The 26,088-nt window shown below is 35.4% G+C and overlaps 1 protein-coding gene across 1 annotated transcript in view; it reads right to left on the reverse strand.

The window, feature by feature from the left end:
* Positions 1-26,088, reverse strand: part of DOK6 (docking protein 6) — a 185,576-nt gene that overhangs the window by 48,213 nt on the left and 111,275 nt on the right. Inside the window, exons 4-5 of the mRNA XM_032223099.1 lie at positions 9,568-9,687; positions 1,213-1,402 (exon numbers count right to left, since the gene is read on the reverse strand). Coding sequence (XP_032078990.1) covers positions 1,213-1,402; positions 9,568-9,687 — 310 coding nt within the window. The remainder of the gene's footprint in view (positions 1-1,212; positions 1,403-9,567; positions 9,688-26,088) is intronic.

Genomic DNA, 26,088 nt, shown 5'->3' on the forward strand with positions numbered 1-26,088 from the left:
TCAACAGAAGTATGGTTGACCATGGAAGCTCCATCCTTTTTTTTTTTGTGAGAAGTACAGTAAAATTTTGATTCTCCAGTCCAGGCCTTCATGTGGTAGACTTAATTGGATTGTACCCCCAAACATAGGAGAAAAGCCCACACTTTCCAAAGCAGCCAGAATAATTGTCATTTGCCTTAAATGGTGCAGCTGATATAAACGATCTATGATGACTTGATGGAATATCTAATATGTCAATTAATCAACTGATATTATCGGATGCCTGACGTCCTTTCATGAAACCAGATTGTGTGCGAAAGATTACTGAAGTAATGCATTTTGAAAACTTTATGCCAAGGCTGCTGTCAACATTTTAGCAAGTATATTTAGAGCTAAATTTAGGATCTGGAGAAGAACTCTTGTCACTTTTCATTGATTTAATAGAATTAATTACTCAAGAAAATACCATGCTGTTAAAGAGACATCTCAGTCATAGTAATCTTTGAATGTTTTATCTAAAAATTTTTTTAGTTTATTCCATGAAGATGCTTGAATCTAGATTATACAGTTGACTATAAAAATATAAAGCATTACTAGTTTTTTATTGCTTTTATCCTGAAAAATCATTTATTGCAGGAGTATCATTTGTTGGTATAGTTTCAACCTAGAAGGCTATTTATTAATCAAATTTGTATACTGCCATAATTCACAAGCACTCACATACTCTCACACATCCTCCACAACCTGTACCTCTTATGCACCCTTTGTCTGTTTTTTTTTGTAGATCTTTACTTATTATTTCCCTCTATTCATCATGAATTAATTTATTTGATAGGTTTGTCAATCACAAATCAATACAAAATAATAAAAATTCTATAAGAATTACAGTGTGCCTAATAAGGCATTTCTGAGTTTAGGATATTAAAAATACAGTCAACATTTTATTAAAAACTGATATTCTCCTAATGTGTCAGAGATACATCTTCACCAGACAAACCCAAATGCTTAAAACCAGGATGTAACGTCACATAACTATAGTTTGTAGACCTGAAATGCAAATTAATTAAAACAACAACAAAAACTTAAACATATAGAAACAATTTTGTTGAAAATAGGTAAAGCAACTATTCTTCGTACTATACTGTACCATGCATGACAAGGCTGATCTTGGCAATAACACACAATTATTTGAATGTAAAGTATGTTATTTGAGTTCTATGAACTGGTACTTACCTTCCAGATTCAAAAGTGAACCATGTTGAATCACGCCCATATCTTCTCAAAGAACTGAGAGGCCACATGACCAGTTTAACCTTAGCATTATGGATATCCCAGAGATAAATGTTTTCATGTGTGATCTGCATCGTACATTCACCATAGATATCTAAATTTGGTGTAGGCATAAGATATACATTGAATCGTTCTGGAAGACAGAAACAGAAACAATACAATCGTAGTAAAAGGTGTGAACTGGCTTGAATTATGACCACAATTTCCATTTTGCCTATTGACTGAAGCATTATTAAAATAAACTTATTTAAAGGAGGGCATAATGAATTTAGAGGACAGGGTTGTATTTTATTCCTACCTCATATGAAAGAAGAGTTGAGACCCTGTTGATGAAATAAACTTTTCCTGTTTTTATGACCTTCATAAAATCATATAATCACTTTCCTTTTTTAGCATTTATAATTTCAATTAGTGCCTTTAGTTAGGAAGATGCACCTGTTTCCCAGATTTAAAGAACTTGGCACATTTTAGTAACAGACTTGTAATACATACTTTAAGCTTTGAAAACTACAGTTAAATAAAAGAAAATATTGGAATTAAACTCTCTTTTTGTCAAGCATTCAGTTTCCATGTTTTCTTTGTATAGATGAAGAAAGACAGTTAAAATATATTTCTCAAGTTGTTTTATTACATCACCTCCTAATTAATCTATCAAAAAAGTGATAGGTAAGCAACTTTTTGTAGATAAACAAAGTGCTCTGTCCAAAGCCATTTATTTAGTAAGCCATTTATTTAAGCCATTTAATTTATTCTTATTGACTAGATGCCTGCTATTATATGAATTTATAATTTCAAATTATATAATGCTAAAGTTCTAGACCCAAAGGTGCTTTTTCAAAAGGCAACTGGACTTATTTGCTTTGAGCACTAAGCTGGAAATACGCATCAGAATGTGAAATATTAGACACTGAACAGGAATGAAAATTTGAAAAAAAATCAATTAATGAACAATTCCATGTACAATAATATTAAAGATTTCAAGCTAGGACTAAAGTTGCATATATTAATACAATATATACAAATATTTGTCCCTCAGCCTCAATATATATATTTTGTCCCTTAGCCTATTTGATTGTACTTTATTGAAAAGTTCGGATGTTAATTCACTCAGTGTTATACTTTCTATATAGATGTCCATATAGATGTTTTTCTCACTAACCGCATTAATGATATACCGGGCCTGTAAATAAAAAACACCAGTGATGATTATGAGAATATATTTTGGTTTTTTATAGTTTTCAAAATCTTAATATATTGCCACCAAGTAAGGCTTCTTCCATTACTTAAGTATTCTGCGCAATCACTCCAGTTTTTGTGAGGTTTGTTTTAAAAAAAAACAACCAATGCAAACACTACTTAAAAAAAGTGAGTCCATTCATAATTCCTACTCACATTTTCATAAACATAACCTGTGGATTATATTACTAAAGCTATGTGGTCCTACCATGTATATAGATGATATTAAAGCTATTAAAGCTTGTTAATTATGGAAAGCTGATTGAAGTATATTCTGATTACAATATTAACTGGAATTAACTTAATCCACTAATCTATTTATTTTACTGTATCTGTAGACTATTGTAAGAGATTAAGAATTAACAATTTGTATAATTCTATAAAATACTTGGTTTTTGCATTTTTTCAAAGTTAATCACAATATGTTGCATTAAATACTTACAAATGTTTGGATGGAGCTTTGAAAGACATAACTTGACAGTTAAAAATACTATGGGGTCTTTTGGATAGGATTAATGTTGCTAAAATGTGTTTTATGTCAAGATTAATATATATTTTAAGAGACATCCAAAATATTAGATATTTCACATATAGTTTAACTTAATTAGATCTTTTTTTTTTTTACAGCAGGAGATTTGTTTTAAAAAAATTGCAGTCACTTTGTAAGGATTTTCAACTATATAATTGGGCTTTTATTTTTATTTATTAGACTACACATTACAATTGTTTTCCTCTTTCCATTCATTTGAAAGGAAATATGTAAAGTCTTTGAATCTCTGCAAGCATTAGGGACTGTGTATTCTAAACTAGGATTTTATTATAATTTGAAAAATGCTAAGCCTATTTGGTTATTTATAGGTAAGTGGCAAGTTTTGATCACAAATTACATATGAAGAGGGCAATGGAATAACTGAATTTTAAAAATAATGGGACAGGTTTTCAGTTGGAATGTTTGGGCTAACAAGGGATTAACATTTTAAATCAGTTGATTCTTAACAGTTGGTTTAAAGTTTTCAGGTCTAATTTGCTTTCAATATACACATGATAATGTATGCAACTGAAACAGGTATTAACTGCACGGCCTAGGTTCGTGATGGTGAACCTATGCCATCAACTCCAGCACGCATTGGCCAGCTGATTTTCAATCTTCCAGAGGGCTGGGGGACGCCGTTTTCAACCTCCACAGGCTTCAGGAAAGTCTACCGGAAGTTCAGAAACAATCCGTTTCCAGCTGCCGGAGGGCCTGTGGGGGGGGGGGCAGGGGAGGCCATTTTCGGCCTCCCCAGGCTCCAGAAGCTTTCCTGGAGCCTGTGGATGGTGAAAATGCCCCCTCCAGCTCCCCAGAGGAAATACCAAGCTCAGCTTGGAGGTGAGCAGTGCAGTGCATGTGGGGAGAAATGTGTGTGGGATTCTACATGCATACGCATGCGGGGGTGCACTTTGCATTATGGGTGCCGGCATGCATGCATGCAATGACATGCATGCACTTGCATTTTTGTCACCCAACAACAAAAAGGTTAGCATCACTGGCCTAGGAGCTTTAACATGCTCTGGGTCACTTGCAACTTTGGTTTCTTTCAGAGAGGCTGCACTTTAACAGAAACTCACAATCTTTTTAAAAATTATTAAAAATTCAGATAAAAGGTAAAATCAATTATTTATCTGCTCTGTTGCAGAAAGAGTTGGAATAGTAAATTTTGGAAAATCAATCGATTATTTCAGGAAAATACTTTTTTGAAAAAAAATGTTTGTTTTGAGGCATGGCAAGTGCTCTTTGAGAACACTAAAAGCTCTTTAAAAACTTACAAAATGTATATTAATAAACTAGATCAACTTTTTGTGGAATTCAAAATCATAACACAGTAGTCTGAGTGGAGACTACTCTGTCAATATCCTATATATTTTATTTCACAGTTGTGACTGCAATTAACTCCCAGATGGCATCTGTTAATTTTTGTGAATAGTTGAATTTCAGAATGAAGATGATTTCAAATCAAATCAAATTAAATTAATCTTTATTACAGGTTTAGTCCAAGATATATCAATTAGTATGATAGGGAGGGTTTTTGATATCTTTTTCCTTAAAATTTGATTCAGTAAATCAGGGAAAAATATTTATTGCCATGTTAAATTATTTGAGATTATTATTAGAAAAGAACATTTGGGAAACACAGTTTGCTCAAAATGTCAAGATACAATTGTTGAACATCAGTGTCTTAAGCTGAGTTGTCCTTAAAAAGAAAAAGTCCTGATTAGACTGAACATCAGCTGCGAAACAAAGAAACAGAATCAATAGTAATTATCCAAGTGGATAAGAGTGGAAGACAAATAAAAAGTATGCAGTGAAATTTAGAAGAATTAGAACTACTGATAAAAAAAAACTAGAAGTTTCATATACCAAGCCACTGGGTAAACATGACTATCACAAAGAGATCTTGCAGTAAATCATTTTATTATATTCTTGTTTTGTAACACTAATGGCATTAAACATACAAAAAAAAAACAATACTCCTACTCCAGATCAATTCCAATTTTATCCATTGTAATCCAGAACAGAGTTAAATATACAAGAGTGGTAAAAAAAGAAAAGAAATACAGATGTACATATCCTGACTTGTTCAAAAACCTTGCTGAGAAAGCACAATCATAAGGTGAATCCTTTATGCTATGAAGCAAAATGTGAATTTAAGAATCAGCTAAAGGAATTGAAATGTAAAATTAATGTGAATTAATAGAAGCTGAAATAAATGGGAGTAAATGTGACAGCCTAGAAGAACGTGTTCGATCTCATCCAGTTCACAAAGGCAAAACCCCTGAGAGATTTTACAAAACTAGCATTGTAAAAGAGCCAATGGTAAAACACCAAACCAGACTTTCAAGTATGCTCCTAATGTTTGGGAGATTTAGGAGAAATACAGGTAAATTGCTGGACTAGAGCTTTAGGAATTCCTGAATGGTAAATGCGTCTCTGAGGTTTGACTCCATTCATTTTCAATACTGAATGTACGGAACCCGCCATCCTGCTATTTTTTTTTTTAAGCAAAATGGTTGTTTTGACTCAGCTCAGAAATGTAATTATATCTTAAAGAAAAAGAAGAAAATGCAGATAAAATTCAAATGACAGGCAAGCCTTAATGTGATAGTCTGTGATAGTGAATGACATTCATAAATAAATACAATTAATAGAAGAGGGATATAAGAATGAAAAACAAAATATTCTTGACAACTCTGCACTGGCTTTAAGATTCTGATTCCATAATATGAGCTCATTCATAATAAATGAGTAATTTAATGGGTTAGTTGGCAACCTAGTCATACATATTTGCAAATGAGATTTTAGGAATAATCCAAGAAATAAACTATAAAGGAACAGGCATCATCATCTGTTCTCCAGATGGTTTGGGCTATAATTCCGTCACTTGCTGCCCAGGGCTGATGGAAATTGTAATTCCAAACATAAGAAATATACTTGGTTGTACAATCGGGTTTTGTAAGAACAATATTCTTGTTTAGATGACCTACCTAATCTGTGACTGTTCTGCAATATGGATGAATTTGAAGAGTAACTAATCAAGAAATATTCATATGAAAATGAATGGAATTATGTTAACTAACTTTGGTTAGAATAAAAGCATTCTCTGAATTTATCATTACACAGAATTGAATTTGCTATAAATCAGAGGACGATCTATTTATTGCTTTTTTTCTTTCAGTACAATATGTTATGTACAATTTTAATACTTTTTGCAACCTTAATTTGCTCTGTTCAAGAGCTATTTTGCACAGAACTTTTTTTTAAATATGCATATTAGCATATAATTATTTTACATTTCCTGATTCATATGCACACCTATCTATATAAAAAATAACTGTGTGTGTGTTTGTGTGTGTGTTCCAGCATAACTCTGGAACGCCTCAAGCAATTTCAACCAAACTTGGTACACACATGACTTACTCTCTGGAAACAAATACTGTGGGGATAAGACACCCCTAACACCTCTCAGGCTGTGTGTTCTGTTAAGATACAGCCCGGTGTGCCTTAAAATGGCTTCTACTGTACTGCTGTAAAATGGCTTCTACTTTACAGTGCAGTGGAGTTCCATGGTAACGTCTTCACAGTACTACACAAGGGGGCTCCCTCTGGTAAAGGAGAAAATCCCACATTAGAAATTATGTTTGATTATTTTCGAGGACAAATGTATGGATTAGGATAAATAAATACCCAGGCAATGCTGGGTTATCAATTAGTTAAAAATAAATTGAAGAAATTTCTTTTTCCTTTAAATTTGTGTCAATAATATGAATTAGAAAAAGGTGTACTCCATTAATGATATCAGACTAGTTTTGGCTGGCTCTAATTTGACTGAGTAGTATGTGAAGATAGCTACAGATAGTTTATTAGTAGTTTAAATTGAGATATGGACGGTTCCTCCTGTGCTGGATTTCAGAATGGCCATCACAATTTAGATTCTTCAGCAGACCTTTGGGCTAAGAAAGTGAGCTGTGCTTTCTGTACAGTAATGTGGATTATAAATAATAAACATAAAGTTTATCTCTGCAACATTGTTATCTGTGTACCTTTTGTGTATATATGATAGCTTATGTAAGCCACTCACAGTTGGTTTCAACTGAAGTGACAGATCAGTTGCATAAAAGCTCTGCAAAGAAATATTAAATCTGATCCTCTGCCAAGAAAATAATAACATTCAAGCTAACAATTAAAATAGTAGTTAAAAAGCAGACTAACCCTTGTCCGTCTCTTTGAATTATTTCGCACGTAAAACTGATGAATTGTATTAAAATCTGATCTAGTGGTTTGGTCTAGTGATTAAGCACCAAATTGGAAACTGGGAGAATGTGAGTTCTAGTCCTGCCTTAGGTGGAGAAACTGGCTGGATGATTTGGAGCAGTCATTCAACCCAACTCAGTTCACAGGTTTGTAGTTGTGAAAAAAAAGGAGGAGTAAGGAGTAGTAGGCCTTGAATTACTTATAAATAAAATATAATTTAAACCATGATTTTTTTTAAAAAAAGAATAAGTTATCTGTGATTGTGAGTTTCTTAAATACAATTCTGACTTCAGGCTAGGACACCATTTAGTTGTCAGAACCCCTTTTTGCAATGAAAAATTCATCAAATGCATCCTAAGTATTATACAATAAAAGGGAAAACATTTCTAAACTAAATTATTTCATTAAATAAAATCTCATGAAACTCATGAATATTTTATCCAATCCTCTGAATGTGCATTTATATCTTGTTTTTTCTTGATAAAGGTAGCAAAGCACAGCTAGGTTTCCATGAATGTTACATTACAACTTTTGCTTTGATGTGCAAGTAAGAAGTGAGTTGCAGCAATTTTTTAAAAAAAAATATGTGTTTGCAGAAAAAAAAAGATATTTCAATGCATTTGCTAATGCTCCTGTTATAGATGGTTTATCCAGTCCTGATACCTGATTTAAATTTATTAATAAATATTTTGCATTGTGTCTTGCTGTGTGTAGCAACCGTAATGCCTGCTTTTCTTTTTAGAGTTAAGGTGACAGCTAGCTTTAGCTCTGCTAATTTAAATGCAAATTTCAGCACTGGGGGATATTTATCAAAATTGCAATGTCTGGGGTAGTGAAACTAATGATTCAATTCTGCATATTACTAAAACATCCATTTGTTCAGGTCTTGAATTTAAATGCTGCTGTTAATTATGGCTACTTGGAGTCTTACGGGTAGATTATGAATGGAGAACCTGGGGACAGTGTCCTAAATAGATTCGTTTCAAACCAGTTGTTTAATCCAAAACAATAAATATGTTTTATTTATCTATACTGAATACATAAATAGGATAAACAAATTTTAGTTTCTTTATTTTGACTGTGGTCTATTGGCAATTTAAAATTGCCAATTCTAACCTGATGCATCAATTGACATTTGTGCATATATATTCTCTGACCTGACTTGGCTCAAGGGAGTCCTACAAAAAACTCAGAAATATTTCAGCCTAGTGTCCCAAAGGTGCTTTTTCAAGAGGCAACTGGACTTTCTGTTTTTTCTTTGAAGATATTTCACTTCTCTTGGATGAGAAACAAAATGTTTTCAAAGGAAATCCAGTTGCCTCTTGGAAAGACACCTCTGGGATAACCATGACATGAATGGCTGAATCTCCATAGACATTTCAGCCTGCTCTACGCCAAATTATGATTTTGCTTATAGCATGAATAAAACTGTGTTAGGTACCTTCTGGGAAGTCCTACACGAAATTTTCAAAAGTTCCATACTGGAATTTCAGAAACTAGAGAGTTCCATTCTAGTTTTAGTGAAACCCACTGACACTGCTTGCTTTGCACTCCAAATTTGTCCCTAAATATTTAATAGTGATTGTTCTTTATGTAGTAATGTCTGTATTATCAGAATATGACAAAAAAACTTTGACACCATCCTTTCCTGGTAAATCTATATATCTATCTATATCATCTATATCTATATATCTATATATCTATCTAACTATCTATCTATCTATCTAACTAACTAACTATCATCTATCTATCTAGTCAACTACCATTCACTCATCACGAAATCTCAGAACAGTAAAGCATATAAACTTGAAATTTGACACATATGTTCCTCTTTGCTTCTAGGTGCTCACTAAGAAAGGATTTTTTGAAATGACCATCAGATCATCAGTATTCCTTATACAGTATTATATATACTTTATATATGCTAAGGAGTTAGATATTCTTCTCCCCCACCTAGACTGGGCATGGGCGTGGCCAGCACATGATTAATCCAGCCTGCAGGATTTACATGTCAATTTATCAAGCCCGATCACATAGTTTCATAGAGAAGCACAGGTGTCTAGCTAGTTACTCATAAATCACAACTTACTTTAGTCCACAATCTTGAAGGAAGTCAAACCTCCATAATAAATTTTATTGACCTTATCTGAACTACCCATTAGTAAAATCAACTATTTATATGCAACATAAACATTCCAATAAGCCTAACCTATACAATTTGACAATGAGCTTCTGATTTTTAAGTAGGTTAGGTAGATTAGTTAAACACATACCATTTTGCTCTCTTTGAACTCCAGCAGCAAGTAGATCAGGTTCACCAAGGCTTATATCATTAAGTCTAGTTCCAAGACATTCTATGCAAAGATGTTTGCACCACTCTTCTGCCTCAAGCTCTGAAAGACAAAAAAAAATGCACCAGGAATCTTATTAATAGAATAATATTATTTACAGAGATGGTGGAATAAATCAAGTTAATGATGAATGTGAGAAGAAGCTGCAAAAAAAAAATCAAGGAAAAAAAACACAACTGGGTGTCAGAGAAGATGGCAGGAAGCCAAAGCCAAGAAAATAAAAGATTTTAGAAAGGAACTTGACAAAGAATTTCAGTGAGCTATTAGAATAAATAAGATTCAGTGATATAGCTACATCTCCACTAGTTTTCAAAAGAATTCTCTATATTCAGGAGGTTTCAATCTCAAAATGGTGTGGTAAAGGAGATTTGAAGCCCCTTTAACTCATACGATTTAGTCACGTGTTCAGGTTTTTTCCATTTTTATTGACCAGACAATATTGTGAATAGAGTTTTAGTAAAGAAGTTAAAATTTAGGGATAAAATGGTTAGATAATAATTGGGATGGGAAGAATAGGAAGAACTCTGGGTTGACTATGCCTGGAAAATTGCAAAGAAGATCTTAGAAAATGATTTGGTCTGTTATCAAAGGCTGGCTTGGCAAAACACAAATATTTAATGATAAGATTCAATGACAATAAAATGTAATTAGTATTTTAAAAGTTGAATTATTACCCTTTTCAATACATATGATTGTTTATTTTATTCAGTTACTTTTTTGTTTCTTCTACTCATATGTCTAGGTTTCATTTTGTTATTGGATTAAACAGTTCACACAAGAAAAGAAAATAACGAATGAATTATTGTTGGGGACTAAACCCCAAATTTTAATATCAGATAAATTTTAGCATAAATGCATTTAACTTTATTATATTTAAAATAACATTAAATATAATTACCGTATATACTCGAGTATAGGCCGACCCGAATATAAGCCGAGGCAGCTAATTTTACCACAAAAAACTGGAAAAGTTATTGACTCGAGTATAAGCCTAGGGTGGGAAATGCAGCAGCTACCGGTAAATTTCAAAAATAAAAATAGATACCAATAATGTTTTTGAATATTTATTTCAAAGAAAAACAGTAAACTAGCGGTGTATTCAATGAAATACTTCACTCACCTCATGATGCTGATGTCCCGCTGTGATGATGATGTCCCGTGCAGCCGCGGGAGCGATGTCCCGCCTCCTATGACACACGGCACAGTGATTCCTATCATTGGATCACTGTACCAGAGGAGGTGGGACATCGCTATGTGGCTGCTTGCCATAACAAGGAGGAGGTGGGACATCGTTGCAGAGCGGCAGGAGGGGGAGGAAGGGGAATTGTAAGACAGCCCTGCATTACATTAGAACGTGAGGAGGGGGGATGGTGCGGTGCGCGCTGCGCGGCAAACTGACACAGAGGGAGGGGAAACTCACAGGGGCACTGGGCCATTCACAAGTGTCACCCAGCGGCATGGCCCCGCCCCTTTTTCTCCTCCATTTCGGGCAAATTTTTCACTGACTCGAGTATAAGCCGAGGCGGCTTTTTTCAGCCCAAAAAGTGGGCTGAAAAACTAGGCTTATACTCGAGTATATACAGTAGTACAACCACTTTACTATTCATTTAAACATATTAAATGTACAAGTCATTGCTGCAAATCAGATTTAGATTTCTGTCTTCTACTTTTGAATAATTCTTTTAATCAAATAACTTACAATTCTTTGTATGTATCAAGATGTCTTGATATCTTGATATAACTATTGATATAACTTGATATAACTATTTCCCTTATCTACTTACTGAATATTGTTTTTCTGTACAATTTATTTTCTTTGTTTTCTCCCTTTCCTTGCTAGTGCTCTTTTTAATGATTAATGAATAAATTTAATGAAAACGTTACCTGGGACAAGTTTATGGTAATATTGAGGACATGAATCTCTAGGCCACTTTACTTCCTTTCCTCCACCAGAAGCATTGATGTTGAAGTACCCTGCTCCAAAGGCCAGAGAGAGTCCAATAGTAGCTTTGCAATGAAGCTCCAGGAGTGTTTCATGTATCGTTTCATACAGTTCCATGGACAGTATTCATACAGTTTCATCCAGCCATTTCCTGTGTAATGTTGCCTTCTGAAAGGGCCTGAAAATCTGAGTCTGCCAATTGGCTTAAAGCCCCAATGTGGGCATGTCATACTGGAGATGATTAATGGACTGATATAAGACTATACCTCTACTTTGTGTGTATATCTTAAAGAGCAGTGGTAGTCCAGTAGTTAAAATGTAGTATTGCAGGCTAATTCTGCTGACTGCTGTTTGCCAGAAGTTTGGCAGTTTGATCCTGATGGGCTCAAAGTTGATTCAGCCTTCCATCCTTCTGAGATTGGTAAAAAAAATGGGGGGGGGGAATATGCTGACTCTGTAAATTGCTTAGAGAGGGTTGTAAATACATGGTATATAAGGCTAAGTGCTGTTGTTATCTTGTTTCTTTTCTTACTATCTTTCTTAATTTTACATCTATGTTAATATTTATTATTTTAACAGTTTAATGTTTATCTTGTTGCTTTTATTTGGTTGTAAGTCACTTAGAGTCACCTCTAGGCAAGATGGATGGCATATAAATTTAATAAATAAAAATAATATATAACTCAGCTTAAAGATTTCAATATGTAGGGGCACTTCTCTAGGCCCAATGAAGCAAATTTCCTCTATTTAATCAAGTCAAAGCTCACTACCATGAATACAACTACTCACTCTCAGTTAAGGATAACTGTTAAAGTGCAATGTCTAAAACTCTCATGAAGCAGTTTTAAGTTATATTTTCTTTTGGAATTTGAATTGAGGTCCTTCTAAGAAATAATAAAAAAATGTCTTTCTGTATCATACATCAACCAAAATTGTCACCATGTAAAAGAATGAAGTCACATATTGTAGGAAGGCTCCCTTCCTAGAATAAAATATTCTTTATTCTTAATATTAAAAAGAAGCAGAATAGAATATTTCCCATGAAGGAGAACAGGCGAGACATCTTCTTAAAGTCAGAAAGCAGCCCCAATCTTCCTGCTATAGGAGAGCAGTCCTCAAGCAGGCTAAAGAGGCTAATATTTAGAAATGGATATTTTATATCCATTCAGAAAGCTGGCCCACTCTATTCATAAGCAAAGAGCAGCCAGAAACTCCAAATAAGCAACACAATAGGCAAGGAGCAGAAACTAACAAGATTAGCTCAGACAAAGAAAACAACTAGGATTTGCATTTTCTTTGCCTGTAAGGTAGCCATGATCCCTACATGACCCCATAGAAATCTGGCAACAGCCTTTAAAATATTAAAGGAATATTCTTGCACAGGAACAGGCATCTCTATTACAAAGCCCCAAAGAATGTATAAAAGCTCACCTACTCTAAATCCCATTTTGTCAGCACCCCAGAAACATGCTGTTGTCACTAGTTTCTGGCTGCCAAATAAAGAGAAACCTCCTTTCCTGCAGTTTGCCTCCATTTTATTTCCAGCATCTTTCTCCCAGCTTGAACTGGGCCTTATACTTAGAAGTGACACTGCCAAGAACAAGAAAACTATGGTCCTTAGATGTTATCAAGGAAAGGAGTTCTGGGAATTTCCACTCCTGATCTTTATGAATAAATTTTACCAAAAGTTCTTTTTATTTTTTATCTGTGGTACGCATTGGGGATGATGTTTGATGTCTTTGTCCGTTCCTGCAACTGACAACACAAACTGAGATCTTGAAGGGGGCAAATCTATGGGATTGTGGACTTGCAACATTATTTGTAAAGACTTCATAAGAAGCTACTTGAAGGAAGAAGAGAGATTCAGCAAAGGCTCTGGAGACAGTGTCTGCATAGTGAATGAAATTGGGAAATATAAATTCTACTTTCTTCTTCTTGAATCTCTTGTCATCAATACCTTCTCAGTGCAGTGAGAAATCAATAGTCTCACGATAGGCTCTAGCCATCAAAATCTTCTGTTCCCCAATTAGGAAGCCTCAGTAGTTAAGGTTAGCTACAGCTCAACATAAATCATCTTTCATACTCTTTAAATTATTATATTTTCAGGTTAATGTTTTTGCTCTTTTAATTAAAAATACAGTCTTAGAAAACTGAGTGTACTATTTCAGGTTTCAGCCACAAAGATGGTTACTCAGAGATTATCAATTTTACTTCAAGGCTGAAGAGTTAACAATGAAGCAAATGACTGTAAGAAAAGAAAAAGGCTTGGCTGAAAAGTTTTATTTGAAATACTAGTGCAAAATAGTTGTCTAAAGTTTCTCCAAATTTCAAAAAGCCATGTCAAGGTTGTCAGCCAGTTCAAAGATCAGATGCCCAAGAGCAGAATCTATACATGGGTAGAAAATCAGATGTTGTTTCCAGCAAAGAGAACCTAACTCATAGATTTTTCTTAAGGCAGTAGCTCGCTATCACTAGTCATGACAGGTCCTTGGTGCTCTCTTGAGCTTTCTTGTTTTCTTGCAGATGTTTCATTACCCAAACTAGGTAACATCATTGGTGCTAGTTATCTAGTTTGCTTAATGAAATGTCTGCAAGAAAACAAACTAGCTCAGAGGGCACTAAGAACCCTTCATGTTAACCCTGAGCTACAAATATTCTCCTTTATTAATATCATTAGTCAGAAAGTTTACTCTTTTGCTTAATGAGGAACCTAAGAAAAGTTCAATGTGTTGCTGTCTTCTCGTCTCTTATCTGATGGGGAAGCTAGGAGTGTTACATCATCCTCACCTGACTTTCCCAGTTGCTCAGATGATAACTGTGTTTGTTCAACCTGATAGGATTCCTGGCTTTGTGCTCCCCGAGGCTGACATTCCACAGACCCACCTGGAAGAGCTTCTTCAGGGCCAGAAACTTAGAAACACTTAGAAGTTTAGTTGCACACATGGCAGTAACAGAAAAGAAATTTGTAATATCCTGGTCTTTATCATCTTCAGCTGAATAACGTTTTTTTCACTTAAACCTAGTTATTATTGTCACCTTATATATGAGTTGTGAAGCATTACAGAAAATCTTTCCCTGGATTCAGTATAAAATTGGAATTTGACAATTTCTTTGGACATGGATGAATATAAATCTGACCTTGGATAAGCCTGTATACAACAAACTTTCCACATTAGAGCTTTAAAAAAGTAAAGGTAAAAGTTCCCCTCGCACATACTGTATTTTTTGGAGTATAAGGCTCCAAAATAAGACTTTTTCCCCTAAAAGAGGGAGAAATTTTGGGTGCGTCTTACACACCGAATGTACCGCCCCCACCAGAGGCCAAAAACGTGAGGCATGGAGGCAGTGATGGTCTGTGGCAATCCCTAAAGCCTGGAACAGCTGATTGGGGGTATTCTGGCAGTCTGATCCACCCACCAATCAGCTGTGCTGAATCAGACTGCAATAAGTGCTTAAGCTGACCTGGCTGGTCAGAATTTGCAGCAGTAATCACATTCAGAAAGCACACACAAGTAACTGATTCAGCAGGATTCAAAATAATAATAATATACAATACATTACCAAAAGCAGGCTTTCCAAGGTAGCAGTAAATACAAGCAAATACAAGAAGCTTTGCTTTCAGTTCTCGGCTAAGCTAGGCAACACAGCAAATTTCAGAGTCCAAATAGCCCTCATTGGCTGACTTAGTTGCTATGCCTATTCATTGGCTGACCTTGTTACCGTGGATGCTGGTAGGCAGAGGCAGAATTTTTCTTCTTATTTTTTCCCCAAAAATTAAGGTACGTCTTATACTCTGGAGCGTCTTATACTCGAAAAATACAGTATGTGCTAGTCGTTCATGACTCTAGGGAGTAGTGCTCATCTCAGTTTCAAAGCCAAAGAGCCAGCACTGTTCGAAGATGTCTCCATGGTCATGTGGATGGCATGACTAAACGCCGAAGGTGCACGGAACTCTGTTACCTTACCATCAAAGGTGGTCCCTATTTTCCTACTTGCATTTTTACATGCTTTTGAACAGTTAGGTTGGCAGAAGCTGGGACAAGTAATGGGAGTTCACTCCATTATGTGGCGCTAGGGATTCAAACTGCCGAACTGCTGACCTTTCAGTGGCATCTTAGCCACTGAGCCACCACATCCCTAGAGCTTTATTGGGGTGCAATTAGGCATTTTTAAAAAAAAGAAAGAATAGGAGAACCTGTTCACATTAAAATATGAAACCAGAGTATAACATGAACACAATGTGTATGAATCCCAATGGATATTTTACAAATACAAATGTTATCAATATTGCACAATGTGTTTATATCTACATGGCCTCACTGATTTAAAAATGACAATGCTTAGATAAGAGCCGAGGTGGCGCAGTGGGTAGAGTGCAGTACTGCAGCCACTTCAGCTGACTGCTAGTTGCAGTTTGGTGGTTCAAATCTCACCGGCTCAGGGTTGACTCAGCCTTCCATCCTTCCGAGGTGGGTAAAATGAGGACCCAGACTGTGGGGGCGATATGCTGACTCTGTAAACCGCTTAGAGAGGGCTGAAAGCCCTATGAAGTGGTATATAAGTCTAACTGCTATTGCTAATTATTTTCATTCAAAATACTATTTTGCCAAGAAGTGAGCATATTTTAGAACATCATCTGTCGGCTGTGACCAGGGGGACCTTTGCACCAATTGTGGCCCTACCTGGACCGGGAGGCCCTTCGGATAGTCACTCATGCCCTCGTCACCTCAAGACTGGACTACTGTAACGCACTCTACATGGGGCTGCCCTTGAAGAGTGTTCGAAGACTTCAGCTTGTCCAGAACGCAGCCGCACGAGCGATCATGAGTGCACCTCAGTACACCCACATTACACCTATCCCCCGTGAGCTGCACTGGCTGCCCATTGGTCTCCGGACACGCTTCAAGGTGCTAGTCATTACTTTTAAAGTCCTACATGGTATTGGACCTGGGTACTTGAGAGACCGCCTCCTGCCAGTCACCTCCCAAAGACCTATCAGATCCCACAGACTAGGCCTCCTCCGAATTCCATCTGCCGGCCAATGTCGGCTGGCGACCCCTCGGGGGAGGGCCTTCTCTGTGGCTGCTCCGGCCCTCTGGAACGATCTCCCCGTTGAGATACAGACCCTTACTTCCCTTCCGGCCTTACGCAAAGCAATTAAGACCTGGCTGTTCCGGCAGGCTTGGGGCTGTTGAACTATCCAGTCCCATTTGAGGTTATGACTGTTGTGACTTTTAAACTGCTGTTTTTATTTTATTTCTGTATCCCCTCCCCTTTTTATTGTGAGCCACCCTGAGTCTCTCAGGAATAGGGCGGCATACAAACCAAACCAAATCAAATCAAATCAATTAGACAAAATGGAAAAAACAGTACTTGGCAGTTTTTTTGCATGTCTTTGGAAAGTAGGTTAGCTCTTTGAAGAATTTGGTAAAAGTATGACCCATAGAATAGTGTCACATGACTACCACAAATTCAGGACTCCTCTGAGAATAATACACATTTAGTGATAACACACAAAAATGACATAAATTTATATATGGAATTTAAGCTATTGACAGATGATGTATGAGTTTCTGGGTTTGGAGAGATTTCAGTGAATAATATGGTAATTTACTGCACCTAACCTGAAATACCAGATCTATTTTTCATTTTCTGTTTTCTGTCACTGTTTGGTCTCACTTGCATTTGGCTATTTATGTTGTATTTGCAGTACAGGCAGCTGTAAATAGATTAATCATTTGGGGACTTTTTCTGAAATTCAGCCTCCTTTACTGGCTGAAAGTCTGCTAAAATGACTGGAATACTTAATTCTAATACACAGTACAATAAGTTATCTAACGGTGAGCTCTTGTGCTGAAGGCAATATAGTCAAAATAATGCTATTGAGAAATGGGAGTGAGTTATTAGCACGCCTTGGGATAGCAGGTGTAACTTTAAAAGAAATAAACACACACATATAAGGGAACAATCCTAAACCTGCAAAACGAAATTTAAAAGCACAATATATATTTGCAATAGGACATCTTGCTATGAAAAGACAGGAAGGGAAGAAGGGAGTGAAAAATAAAATGGAGTGCTATAGAATAAAGCCAAGATGGTCAATAACCAGAATAGAAGCATTACATATTCAGGGCTTTTTTTTTTAAGCGTTCACCTTATATTTGAGCCTGACCATTCAGAAAAAAATGTGACGAATCCTTTTTGGTTTATTCCCCCTCCCCCCAATGTTAGAAACCATTCTGTAAAACATCTCAAATGGAACAATGTCTTTGTGTTTACCTATCTCCACTAAAACAACTCTCAATTATAAATATAAATTTCAGTGCACATTAATATAGAGAAGATATTTAAGTTTCTACTTAGCAATCAAGATAAAATAGAATTTAAATCTGTAAACAAGTTAGCAAAAATATTATTTTGTTTCTTTTCATATATGTGTTCTTTTTTCCACGAAAAAGTATCCTTGTTTTGTTTTGTCCTGAATTGCTCAGAAAATCCTTACCTATTTTCTAAAAGCATGAATTATAAATAACAAGTTATTGATGATATAATGCAGATAATAAACAAATAGCATAGTTGCTTCTGTGTATAGCTCTTTAAGTTGTTTTAACCCACTGATCAATCTTGATCCTAAAAGGCTACTACCACCTAGCAATAGATTCTGACCAGTTCATATGCAGCAGAAGTAAGACAATATCTTCTTTTAGCCCCTTGTTTGCTCATTGGAGAACCACTTATGGTGCCTACCTACCCCTGGCTCCAGCAATATGCATCTGGAAAAGTTGGAATAAGGGGAGTTTTTTAATTCAGGTCTTTGTCTAGGAAAGCTTAAGAAGCTGTGTAGCTCTGAGCTCGATTGGGGATGTGGAAAGAGGTAAGTCGGCAGGGATTGCCGTGATTGCATGGGCATCGGAACTCCGACCCACACGCCTCTGTCGACAGCTGCCTGCAGCCTTGCAGCACCTGGGTGAGCCCAGGACACCGGAGAGGCTGGGGAAGGTGAAGAAAAGCAAAAAGGACAAAAAAACCTCAGCGAGGGAAAAGCAAATAATTTCACCAAGCCTGCTCTCCAAGGAAGGAAGAAAGGTAAAAGAAAAGGCAAAAATAAGCTACCAAGCTACGTATCTGCAAGGATGAAGAGAAACATGTAGCGCATTGACTGGGCTGACTGAATTGGAAAAAAACTGGAGACTGGTCAGCACCAGAGGAGTGACTAAAAGTTTCAATTCAGTCCTGGGCAAATCGGCTGTATTTAACCCACGCTTGGACTTTCCAAGCAACGCACAGGAAAATAGAGAAATTAATTAACTGGGTATGTTCATTATGTCATCACAGAAAAAATGGAATATTAGGACAATATAATACAGAACCCACCAAATTAATATACTGTATCCAAAGATAGACCCCAAGATAGAATATATTGAATGAAATGGCTTATGTAAACACATTTTGCAGTTTTGAATCAATGCTCAAAGTTTCAGCAGGTTCTGATATATAAAAACTGTTCAAGTTATGCATTTATAATAAGCCATTTTAAAGCTAATATATTATATCACTATCACTGTTTTCTAAATATTCTATAAAAGAGAAAATCAACAATATTGTGCTCATCCTTAGTAACTATTCATTGAACAAATCAGGTGTGAGGGCAGATCATGACAAAATCCTTTGCACTGTTCCTAATTTTATGAAAGAACAAAAGAGTGTTTGTTCAGTTGAACAGAATGAAGACAACACAAGAGTATGTATTCTGAATTTCTGCATACCATTTTCATTGCATGATTTGCCATTTGCTAAGTCTTTAAACCCAGCATTTTAAAAAACATTAAAATCAAGTGGACCAATAGTTTCACTATAATGTTAACAAATATTGGCAAATACTGTGAAATGTTGGTAGTCTGCTCTTTTAAAGGTCAACAATGAAATCTGAGCAGCCGCAGGGTTTGAGACCATTATAGATTTTAGTCAAAGTGATGGGTAAAAATTATTGACTTTGCTGAGAAATATGGTGACTCCCCATTTTTAAAATTAGATTAAACTAATCATATTTGAAATTCACTTGACCAATATCCAGATGCCAAAGAATATTCTAATTAATAAACTGGAATAGCTAAAATGAAAAAAATATTCTTATTAGATGTGATATATTCATTTGCAATAGATCTGCAAGATGTATTGAAATCGCCTCCCTCTTTTTAAAAATTTGAGCTTAAGTAAAGTATTTCTACCTGTTTTCTGCATCATCTACAAAACATCAGTTGCCATTAATGTAGTATAGCATTAATTTCTATGGGCACTGCCATCCTGAATAGGTATTACATAGAAAAGACAGGATAGAATTGTAAAGCACCCTAAAGAATTAAATAAATAAATAAAACCCTCATGAAATTAGCTCCAGGACAGGAATTTTGTGACTCTTGAGAAGTTGCTGAACTACAATTTTTATCATCCTTGATATTCAAGATTGGTCTGAGGAAACATCTGGAGCATGCCACACCTGATATAGACCAATAAGCTGCATTTTTTTAAAAAAAATATTTCCCCCCACATAACCTTAGTTTCAGTTAAGCTGATTTGGCCTGGGTTTGTACTTTTATAGGGACCTCCAAGGGATTTCTGGGCTGTATGCCACACTAAGAAAAGAACAAACAAACAACATTTTGGAAGAAAGCAATTAGATAACTTTACCTGAATACTATTAAGAAAATTGTATGTCATGATTTCAGCTCAAGGCTTTTTAAAAATGTAATATAAATCAAACATTCTAAACAGTCAATGTTATGAATGACTATATGCTCATAATCATATTATTTGCAAAATTTGGGTTTCAAAGTTCATCAGCAATGTTTTCTTTTAAAATATTTTTATATTTTTTGTATTATAAAACAATGTTGATCTGCTAGTCTCTGTTTAATTATTTCTCATTCTAGATGTTATTCTTTCCAAACTGGTGCATTTTTTTCAGATATTCTCACTGAACTGAATAGCAAATCATTCTTTTATTTTTGTTTTCATTCTTATTGTATTTGTGATGAATAACCAACTTTTCTTCCAGTAGTCCTGCAGCTGCCAGCTCTGGTTGCTCAGCAAACAATCTGGAGTCCTGTGGCTCAGAGGTTCTTGAACTCCAAAATCTTGCATGTCAGTGTAGGTTTAGACAAATTATGTCTCACCATATTGCTTATGGGAGAGTTATTTTTCATCTGGCTCCTCCTCTTCCAGTATGGTTGAACTTCTGGCATAGATCTCAGTATGCAAGCCCCACAATTATGTTGATGTCACTGGGGTATTATTATTATTGTTGGTTGCATAGTCAGATTTTTAGACTTGTTTTATCATTTTATCCATCTGATAAATAGATAGGATATGTTATTTGGTGGTGATGATGACAAATTTCTGTATTTGTGAAAGTTATGCAATCTGGTCTAGGTCAGCATTACCCAGGTCTGCCTAACTAGTGTACTTTCTAGTGTATTTTTTGGTAATTTTGTTGTTTCTATTCTCTTGTATTCTTATCCAAACATTCCTGTCTAGATATTTACACTCAAATTTCTGGATTTTAATATATATATGAGCTTACTTCACATTTAATGTCATTCCCTTTTTGTTTTTGTCTGGCCTATTCCTTTTGATATGTGCTGCTATTCAATGTTTGCATTCTTCAAAAATTTCATTCTTTCATTCTACAAGGTATCTGTGAAACCTACAAATTCATATTTGTCTTCTTGTGTTAAAATGTCTATATTTTTTCTCTTTTTGCTGCCCATATTTTGTGCATTTGTAATAAGTTCTTGGGTCGTGTAATTTGTCCTCTGGCTCCTGCATTTTTTTTTTTTTTGCTTAACTTTGCATTCTCCATGTCCTGCATATCACTACTTGTTCCATTATCAACACTTGGCATTTAATTATTGGTGGGCCTTTTTTGCCCCATCTTCTGGCTCAGGTTTATAAACCACCTCCCAAATACCTACAGTATTTTCCAGCTCTTGTGGCAAATTCATATAATGCATAAGTATGTATGTATGTATGTATGTATGTATGTATGTATGTATGTATGTATACAGTATATGTATTTTGTCATATTTATGTAGTGTATATTAGAGGACCCTTTAAGAACTGTATGCAATGAAAATTCATTTTAATGTATGCCGATCAGTATACATTCAAAGTGACAATAAAGTTATTATTAAGTCTAAGTCAGGGGTCAAATTCCTAACCAAAAGCCCCCTGTTCAATTCTGGAGCCGACCAGAAGTCCAATTCCCCCACCATAGTGTCTCCTCCGAGTGTAGTGTCATTTTTCCTCTGTTGACCAGAAATCCAGTTCCCGCCATCACCACCATAGAGTCTCCTAAGACGGCATTTTTCCTTTGCCGACCAGTAGTCTGCTTCCCCCCACCATAAAGTCTCCTTCTAGCGTGGTGTCCTTTTCCCTCTACCTGTCCTAAACAAAAGCCCTAATAATTGTGGAGCCGACCGGTGACAGGGAGCCACAGCAGAGGGATGAAAGAGCCACATACAGCTCCGACCCATGGTCTAAGTCTAAGTCTCTATATTTTGTCAGAATCCCTCTTTTTGGAAACATATCCCTATAAATGAATTCAAATTGCCCTTGTTAGCATTACTTGTGTAGCTAATTGTTTGCTCTCTTTTCTTGGGCCACTTCCTCTGATCCAAAGGAGCAAAAAAAAAACAAACCCCACCACTTCCTATCCCCTAATTGTTGTCCTTCTTCCTAGTGTTTCTGAGTCCCTTGTGATATATTCAAGGCTATGTTTGGCTGTATCGTATGTTCTCACATGGATCAGTAGGATAGATATTTCTTAATGAGCTTAAAGAGTCTTGGGATTCTTTCCGTCACATCCCAGATGTGTGTCAAGGGACAGCAACTTATTTCTCTTGACAAACTATTTAGCCAAAAATTGCTTTTTCAGTCTCTGTCAGTAGGGAAACTCATCACCACCCACTCTTCTACTTTTTTGGGGCAAATGGAATTTTATTTAAATGCTATTTATCCTGCTGCAAATGCCAAGTGGTCTATCTATCTTTATTCTGCTGAATAGTCATGCACACACTTTACATTTCTAAGCAAAATAGTTAACTCTTAGAAGGCATGAGAAACAAGAAAAATGTTTTAGAAAAAAAACAGTCAATGGTCCAAACTGGATTAGTATCATAAAATAATTGTCAACCCTGAAGCTGGAGCTGAGGGATAGGAAGGGGAGGAATAGAAATAGCTGGGGTTTTGTAGCCAAAACAAAATACATTCTCTTGGGAACCAAGGACATTCCCACAGGTGGTCAGAGAGAGGAGGAGTGAAGATACCAGGCAACCAGATGGCACTTCGGAGTTCTGTTTGCTATATTACTTGGAACCCTGACAGTAGTGTACATTGTCAGGTAAGCCAAATCTCTCTCCATAGTTCCTTTGTTTTGAAAAATAAACCCATGGATCGAAGAAATCTTTTTAATTTTAATTTTATTTATTTATTTATTATTTTCCTTTGAACATCCCTGCATCAGCATGTATAACAGTTACAACCATTCATTTAGTGACCATTTGAAGTTACAACGGGACTGGAAAAAATGACTTATGACCAGTTTTTACACTTAGGACTGCTGTACCATCCCCACGGTCACGTGATCAATTTTTGGGTGCTGGGCTAGTAGCATGTATTTATGACAGTTGCACTGTTCCATGTTCAGGTAACCTTTCCAAATGACTTCTGACAAGCAAAGTCAATGTGGGGGGGTAGAAATCAGATTTGCTTATCAATGACATAATTCACTTAACAAGTGCAGTGATTCACTTACCAACTGTGGCAAAGAAGGTTGTAAAATGGGACAACACTCTTTTAACAACTGACTTGCTTAGCAACAGATATGCTGGTTTCAACTATGGTTGTAAGTGGAAGATTACCTTATATGTAATTTCTTTGCATTGCATAAAAATTGTATTACAAACAAAAGGAGGGATATAAATGGAATGAAATAATGAATAAAACAAATTCACCATTCTCAGCTTATATGAAGAAGGGGAAAAGATTATGTAACATTGTTATATTTGTTTCTGACAATCTTTTATTTGAAATTTATTAGATCCGAGACTACCAAAACTCACTTATTTTTGTTTGATTCTGTGACAGTATTAACAGTATAGAAAACAAATGGTTCTTCTGTGTCAATAAAAATACAGCAATGCTATAGAGGCATTTTATATCCTGTATGCTTCCATGTACTGCATACCCTGTTCTTTCATATTTTACTGGCATAATACAAGGATGTAGCTTTGGAATTTTTAATACGTCAATAAGTCCAAAGGTAATTTGGTTAATGAAACGTTGCTTGCTTTAATCCTTATTATGTTAAGTCCCAAAGCCCTTACCTCCACCTCTTAGTCTACCTCCTATGTTTCAAAGGGTGCCTCACTGAGCATCCAACCTTGAAGTGTATTTTGGTTTCTCAATTGTTACATTACTAGCAATTAAAGGGTTAAAATATAAAAATATTCTATAATACCACTTCTTAACCAAATAACATATTCACATTTGGCTAGAGGATTCAGTTCTTACCCTTTCTCTTTGCGAAATAATTATTGATTATAACCAATCTCTTAAAATGATTTTTTTTTATAAACTTGCTTTTATTTATTAGGTTTACATTTTGACATCCCAGTGTTTAAAGAGAAATTCATAATGCTATTCTGCTCATGAGACTTATGTATAAAAAGTATAGTTTGTAAAAGAAAAATACCATGCTCCAAACAGCAACCAGAAGGTGCTAGTCAGTTTTGTAAAGATATGAATTAAAGAGTTTGAAATTAATATTCATAAAACTGTACGAAATAGATTCTACAGAACAAACAATATTTTTTGAACCCAGAAATTTATAGTAAGGGTGTAATACAATAATAATAAAAAGAATACCAGCCAAATTTATTTTATTTATTGTATTTCTTTAAATAATTAGTGTTATTATTTGCTTATACATTATATGACATGATTTTGTTTACTGTTTTAATGATGAAGATATATGACTGATGCTTCTAACATAAAGCCAAATACTTTTTAAATAAATACCAAAGGTCTATAGTAAGGACTAATTATTAACTATTAAAATTGCAGCGCTATGAATAATGTATTTATAGTTGTGCATATTATACAATTTGAAAATATTATGATTATTTGTTCTTTACATATTTTCTATGATGCATGGCATCATTTCTTTTTATTTCCTTTTCTTCTTGGCTAATTATGAAGCCACTTTATGAAATCATGTGGAAATATCAAAACTGTTTAAGATCAATTTCCTGATTAAGCTTGGCTCTAAATAACAAAAATGGAATTGATGATGGTTGGCAAAATCCTTAATGCAGAAAGGAAACCAATCACTTGATTCAGCCTTCAAATACTCATTACTATATTTTGGCCTTTAAATTGGTTCTAATTTAAGGATCTAAATCCTCTTTTTTTTGGTGTTCTACTACAATTTCATACAATTTTCTCAGTTATTTCATTTGAACCACAATATGCTTTTGTGACACTACATTTCTCACTGTATGTTTTAAATTTTGTATTGTTGTAATTGTGTTTATTTGTTTTTGTTTTTTAGCCTCCCAGAGTCAGTTGTTGAGATGGTGACTATAAAAATTGAATAAATAAAATAAAAAGAGAGATCCCACAAGAGGGAGCAGTGAGGCAGTCACTTTTCTGAATGACCTTTAGCTATTGAAGATAGTAAAATTAGAGATTATGAAGACTCCTAATACTGGGAGAACAAACATACGGGTAGAATCCTATCCGAAATACGTGATGTGATGAATATGAATAGGTATGGAATTTGAGTTATAGTAAATATCTGAGTAGATGCAAAAATTCAGCTGCTGTGAAAAATACACCAAAATACTATAGGTGTATTTCATACCAGTAGTATGTATGCATTCTATAATGCATCACTGGCTAGATAATTCAGTGTAATTTTGTTCACGGTATTTCAAAATAAAATAAATCTAAAGAAACCTTATATAGCAATAGCAGTTAGACTTATATACCGCTTCATAGGGCTTTCAGCCCCCTCTAAGCGGTTTACAGAGTCAGCATATCGCCCCCACAGTCTGGGTCCTCATTTCACCCACCTCGGAAGGATGGAAGGCTGAGTCAACCTTGAGCCGGTGAGATTAGAACTACTGAACTGCAGATAACAGTCAGCTGAAGTGGCCTGCAGTACTGCACCCTAACCACTGCGCCACCTCGGCTCTTGAGTGTATGGGTAATTAGTATATGAGGTGGGAGCTAAAAGCTTTATTCCCAACATTGCCTTTGACACACATGTCACTGGGTTGAATTCTGGTCCACACATCTTAAAGCTGCAGAGGTCGAGAAACACTGCTTTACTCTAATGGATTTTCAAATAAATGAAAACCTAGTTCTGAGGCACAACATTACGTGGATATTAGATTTTGATAAGGTATTTATCCTTTTGACTAGTGCCACTGCACTATATA

The sequence above is a fragment of the Thamnophis elegans genome, chromosome 8 (genome assembly GCF_009769535.1).
Source record: "Thamnophis elegans isolate rThaEle1 chromosome 8, rThaEle1.pri, whole genome shotgun sequence".
Lineage (NCBI taxonomy): Eukaryota > Metazoa > Chordata > Lepidosauria > Squamata > Colubridae > Thamnophis > Thamnophis elegans.